The 6204-nt window shown below is 36.0% G+C and overlaps 1 protein-coding gene across 1 annotated transcript; it reads right to left on the reverse strand.

Annotated features, from left to right (window-relative positions):
- Positions 1-1348: 1348 nt before the first annotated feature.
- On the reverse strand, positions 1349-6086 carry LOC117107688. Its single transcript, XM_033249419.1, has 2 exons — positions 5979-6086; positions 1349-3323 (listed from the first exon to the last, which is right to left on the reverse strand). Exon 2 carries the CDS (start codon positions 3257-3259, stop codon positions 1868-1870), a length of 1392 nt encoding a protein of 463 aa, XP_033105310.1. The 5' UTR covers positions 3260-3323; positions 5979-6086; the 3' UTR covers positions 1349-1867.
- Between the last annotated feature and the right edge of the window lie 118 nt (positions 6087-6204).

Genomic DNA, 6204 nt, shown 5'->3' on the forward strand with positions numbered 1-6204 from the left:
GTGTGTGTGTGTGTGTGTGTGTGTATGGATATATATTGTTTTGGAATTGCTCTGATAGCAATAAAGTTAAATTTTAAATTTACATTTTAAAAGAGTTTTACCGCCAAACTGGCAGCCATCTTAGAATTTTTTGTGATGGCGTCATTATTCTGATTAATTTTTTTAACGAGAGTGAGGAGTAACTATTTAGCTAAGTCCTTGTTACATTTGATATACATAGCATATGTAAAAGTGACTAAAAACATACATTTATTTCCCTTACCCACATCTTAATTAGCCCAAAATAGGATATTTTATGTCAAAATTTTAAAGCGCTGTAAAAATAATTTCCCAAGCTCTAAGAATGGGGAATTTTTTTCTGAGACACTGTATGATATACTGATTCAGAAAAAACAAAAATTAATTTTCCTTTACTTTTTTCCCGCCAATTTCCTACTGCATCCAGGCTAATACGTTGTTTCTAAATATAACATCTACATAATGCCATATGTTACTTGACGCGCTTTGTTTTCTGCACATAGCTATAGAATTAGTTTCCAATCGGCATAATGGCCATATGCTTTTTGGCATAACTTGCACCTCCGTAGCATTAAATGCTACTCATAATTTCATCATAGCATAATTTAGAATTAATGTAAATATCATTACATTTAGAAAAGTAAATTGCAAAGTAATTGTAGAATGTAAAAAAGTCCAAGAGTGCTATTTCAGAGCATCTTCAGGTGCCTACTTTTAATAATATTTTCTTACCTCAACTAGAAAGGCAATTAGCTAAGGGGGTGTGCCAACGAATGTGTTGAATCCGATTTTAGAAAAATATTTCTACGTGTACATATCCACTATTTCGGGTGTAGCATTTGCTCCAGCCAATGTCATAATTTCATTTATCTTGTCACAGTTAACCAGGGGCAGGAATATCGCGTGCATGATAGGCTAAAGCTGCATTCACACCGAAGCCGAATTGGATGGTTAACGAAACGAAAAAAGAATATCGAATCAGTGGTAAAGAATAGAGGCGCGTACAAAGACGCGCATCGAAAACGTTCTACAAACCGCATTCGGATTCGGTGTGAATCTACCTTTAAAGCCGATTTTCCACTTGGCGAATTTATTCGTGCGAATCGAAAGCGTCGGTTCATGCACATGCGTGTTCACATTCCTATGGGAGTTTTTGCGAAGCGAAAAAATGCGCAACCAATTAGGGCTCAGGAAGCAAACCGACGCTTTGATTCGCCTAGTGGAAAACGGATACTTTTATAAATAATGAAAAAGTGCAATCGTAGATATAATTCTAAATATAAGATTCTAATGTATGGATAACAGAATAAACTGAAGTTATACAACTTTAATATTTCTTATTAAACTTTAAATGATACTTGGATAATAAATGAGTATTGTAATACACTTAAATATAAACCAGAAAAATGTATGGATTTAAATTATACTACAGGCGTATGGGCCTGCAGTTAGAAAACTCTGATATTTCTTATTAAAACATTAGATGATACTTTGATAATTTAATGATAATTGTAATACTGTACTTAAATATACTAGAAGCGAGTAGACTACATGTTTTTATATTTTTCTTTATCATGATTATTGGGATATTAAACACAAATTCATTTCATTCTAAAGTAAAGAAAAATGATTATAATATTGCTTAATAAATGCAGGAATAACAGTTGCTACATATTTTTTCTAAATAAACTGAAAAGTAACGATTCTTGTATATTTTATTAAAACTTACACATTATACATGCATAAATATGGTTTTGACACAAATTCGTGTATGTTATTCAGAAGATCGTTCTCAGTTCTATATTGTTGGTCATGACACTTACAGTGAGTATCACCTTGCGCTTCTTCCTTAATCAGTTATGCCAGGGAGCGGGTAAGTAACCAATTTAAGCCACAAATCTGCTGTCGTCTCTGGGTCTTGCATATCATTCTTAAGATCTGCATATACGGAATTTCTGTGGTTTGCCAAATCCCGGTCGCGTTGTTTGTCGGCGTCCGGGTTGGTCGTTCCCTTGCTGTCTTCGTACCTGGAATATTCTCTCCTCTCTCCAGTGTAATCATCCCTCCACCAGAAAATGTCGAGAAACATATTCGTAATATCATCGTAGCGGGACTCTTCTCCTGAGTGGATCATTGATAATCGCTGGTTAAGGATACTCTGTGCTTTGCTTTTTGCAAAATTAGCGTAACTTGCGGCGTATTTTTTGATCGACAAACAGTAATGAGAAGATTCTGGGAACGAAACAGTGGGATCAACGTATGCCAGTTCTTGGAGAATTGTAAGGTGCATGCCAGCGGCAATCATGAAGACACAGATGCCAGGCTTGGCGTACCTCTCGGTCATCAGCAAACCAAGAACCTTGGTAACGATCTGAGCATCTCTTGGTTCCAGCATTTCGGTCAGTCTTTTCTTTTTGTCTGTCGGGTCACCTGTGATCCCTTCTTTGGCAGCAAGGTAAGAGTTCCGTACCCATTGTTTTATGCCGTTTATTTCACCGTTCACTTCGTCGATCGTATTTTGAGTCAGCTCCTGTTTAACTATCTTCTGAATTTCCACGTAAACGGCCTCAAAGTAATTAGGAACTCCAGGGGGAAAGACATTTTCAAAAATGAACAGGCCAAGTTTTCCAGCGACGCCATTTATCAAGCCGGTCGCGAGGCTTTTGGCAATGCTCCCAACATATTTTAGGCCAAGTTGAGGAATTGGTACATTTTCCTCGTAAAAGATGTCTTCGGACCCAGTCTCCTTTCTAACCTTACTGGGTCTTACAAAAAAGCCAGGTAAACAGATGCAGTATTCTGCTAGATTTGTCCGACGGGTGAAAACAGCAGTGTACTTTGGAATCCAGTTGAATGGCATCTCGAGGTACGTGAACCTCTCCGATATCAGTACTTCGTCTCCTGAAAGTGTTGATTGACTCAGGACCTCATCCATAGTTTGGAGAAAGCACGATGTTTTGCTGTCATATTGCTTTGTCATGGCTTTATTGAGTAGAGACCTTTCTCGCTCAACCGTTTCATCCGAAGCAAGTATTGGCTGAGGAAGCCTGTACACCAAAGAGAGTGACACGATCGCTTCAGCTGGGGAATCTGAGAGAGAAAGATTCTGCTGAGGCATATCTTTCTTTAGCGTTCTTCTAAAAGCGATTCGGTTAAGAGTATCATCAACATATCGAATGGCTCTCATTCGGTCGGAGAGAAGACTTTGACTTAGCTCAGTAAAGAAAAAGGAGAAGCCCATGGTTGTTCAGACACGTCAGATGCAGAAAGTGATCGGGCCTCTTGTTGCAGATTGAGCTCACACTCTGAAAGAAATGGAAACACATGTTTAGAATACATAAATACGGCACCTTGCTAAACTTCCAATGGAGTTTCAATATAAATTACAATTCTATCTTACTCATTTCATCGTAAAACAGTAAAATCAGATACAGTATATGCATGTTAAAATAAGTGTCTCAATCATGTTTTTTGCTTTGAACATGAGTGCACCAGCCAACAACCCAATGGTGATATTTAGATTTAACATAATGAAAAATAAAATTAGATTGATGTAGCATGAATAGAGTAATATGTTTTGATACGGATGGGAATCCTATATAAAATACACGAAAAACAAAGAAAAAGAAATCCGATTGTGAAGGGTCACTGTCAAAATTGACAAGATTGGTTTACGAACTAACACATGCAGTAGGCCTATACTGATATTTTTCAGTGACATGGATTAAGGTTTATCGCACAAAAGGTGTCTTATTGGTGTCTTATTTTTAGAGTGATGTGGATGTTGTGATACAATTGAAAAAAAACAAGTTTAAATTTAATAGGGGTGTCCCCTTAATAGGGATGGCTGTAGTGTTAAAAGATATATTGCCCATCGTTTCACGGAAAATTGTCCCCTTTAGATAAATCTAAAACAAACGCCTAGTACAAATAACCTATATTGTTATCCAGGGGCGGAATTAAGGGGTGGAGGAGTGGGTGGTCCAGACCGGCCACGCCCCCCCCCCCACTTTAGTTTGGAAGGTAAAAATTAAAGAAAGGAAGAAAAAGAAAAAAGTGACAACCCAAAACGCTTCTGAACACAACTAAATTCGAGTTTGAAGAAGTGCTTGTACAGTGTTGAATGTCCTTCTCCTAAACCAGATTGTACCATACTAGGAACATTATATTTAGTTAAGAATGACATTGTCTGGTCATATACTGCCCTCTCATAATATCATAGATGAACATAGTATGAGATATCAGCATGTACTGTAATTACTTTACAAAAATATTTTGCTTAGGCCTACTTTTTTTTTTAAATACTGGAACAGGTTTTGCTAGCTTCAGTTGGTCAGGGAATGATCCACTCTCAAAGGATATGTTAATAATATGAGCGATTGGTTTTAAAAGTTCCTCATAATTATTTAATTATTAAACAGTTAGTTTGTTATGTTTATTTTCACGTATGTTCTATGGTTATCTTCGTCGCTCATGTTAAAAACGCCTCAACGAGAAAACGGTTAAAACTTTACTGTGTGTTTGTTTAAACGGCCCTTTGACAATATTAACATACAATATTATTTTTAAAACTTAACGAAGTTAGACCTCCTTTAATTATTTATGACATCCTAAAAGCAATGGATATTAGGTGCTAACATTAAAAAAGTTTCTTTAAGCCGGGCCACTCACTGCGTCGTACGACGGTCGTAAGACCGTCGGCAGACGAATCCAACTCCGGCTGTGAGTGATAGACGCGGCGCCATCTGCTTTCGGTGGTAGTATGAACGAATCGTAAAACGACCCCTTGCGTGCGTATGCTTCGTGGTATTGTATTTCTGTAGAATCTCGTCTTAAGTGTCTAATAAAGCAAGATTGTATTCATTCATTATTTTGTTATTACTTTAATTTAAGAATAAAATTGATTCTGTTAAAATTATGGAAAATTATTTTGAAACAAAAATTCTTCTGATTACTTTATATGAGGTGTGGAATTTAGAAGGATATAAACAAACGTAATTGTAAAATATTCATCTTAAACATCGTAATCATACTAAATGTCCAGCAGTTAGGTTAGAACGTAACTCCAATTCGTGAAGTTGGCCATATCATTCCTTACAAATATTAGAAACATGTTATCTTTAAAATTGATGTAAAAAGACTACTATGGGCTTAGAAAGAGAACAACTGCTGAGCACTTCCATTTAAAGATTCTATGGATTCAGTTAGGTCTTCCATTTTAATGATAATAATTTGAAGTATCTTACGCAAAGAGTACGCGATGTCAATACAAAGTAGACGAGTGATACTACAGAAAACCCCGCGTCCGAGTTTTTTTGTTACTAGTACGTTAAACATTATTTTGTAAAGAGATTACCGTACAGATTTCAATTTTACGTTCAGGACACTGAGAATATTTTCATGTTGTTGCTGAGTCTGTTCTGTTCGGGACACTTGTTTCAAATATTTCGGTTAGGCCTATAGGCACAAACGTGATTGAAAAAGGGAGATACAATACATTGCTAGAGAAATGAATTTGTTTACTTTGTAACCAACGAGAAATTAAAATTAATTTCATTTAATATATATGTATATGAAAGTTTAAGAAAAAATCATTAACTTCATTGATAACTACGTTTTTAAGTACATTATAAGAAAAAGGGATCGCCTCAAAGAAATCAGTTGTGATTATTCCGTCGCTCACATCATGAACTAACACAATTAAATTCAATTGTGTTAGTTCGTGAAATCAAAAAAGCGCGTCAAAATACGCGCTGTTGTCGTTAAGGACTTTTTGTGTGGTAAAGAATACAAAATTGCTTGACAACCAATACGCACTCGTTTTGACGCGCTACTGTGATTTCACGAACTAACACAATCTACTTTGGTTGTGTTAGTTCGTGATGTAAGCGACGATTCATTGCAATGTAATATCAATTAATAAAGGAAGAATAATTATGTAAAAATAGATTTTAACTTACCAAATACTAATGTAGATGAAGCTGAGGGTTCATACAACTCGTTCACCCAAATGTCGTGGCTCGCGTCAACCAAAACAATGAATTTGTGTTTATGTATCTGCCATTCTATAGTGTCATTTGATGGGCTGTCTCTTATACTCATCTTACTCGTGTAAATTTGAATGTTTTATAATTCCAATTTCTAAAATTCGTATTCATCACTCAACAATCTGATATATTTGCCACA

The sequence above is a fragment of the Anneissia japonica genome, unplaced genomic scaffold (genome assembly GCF_011630105.1).
Source record: "Anneissia japonica isolate Jap-2015-1 unplaced genomic scaffold, ASM1163010v1 scaffold5330_len1712360_cov203, whole genome shotgun sequence".
Taxonomy (NCBI): Eukaryota; Metazoa; Echinodermata; class Crinoidea; order Comatulida; family Comatulidae; genus Anneissia; species Anneissia japonica.

Bases quoted from the DNA above. Each gene is read 5' to 3' on its own strand.
- LOC117107688 (XM_033249419.1), bottom strand. From the start codon at position 3,259: ATGGGCTTCTCCTTTTTCTTTACTGAGCTAAGTCAAAGTCTTCTCTCC.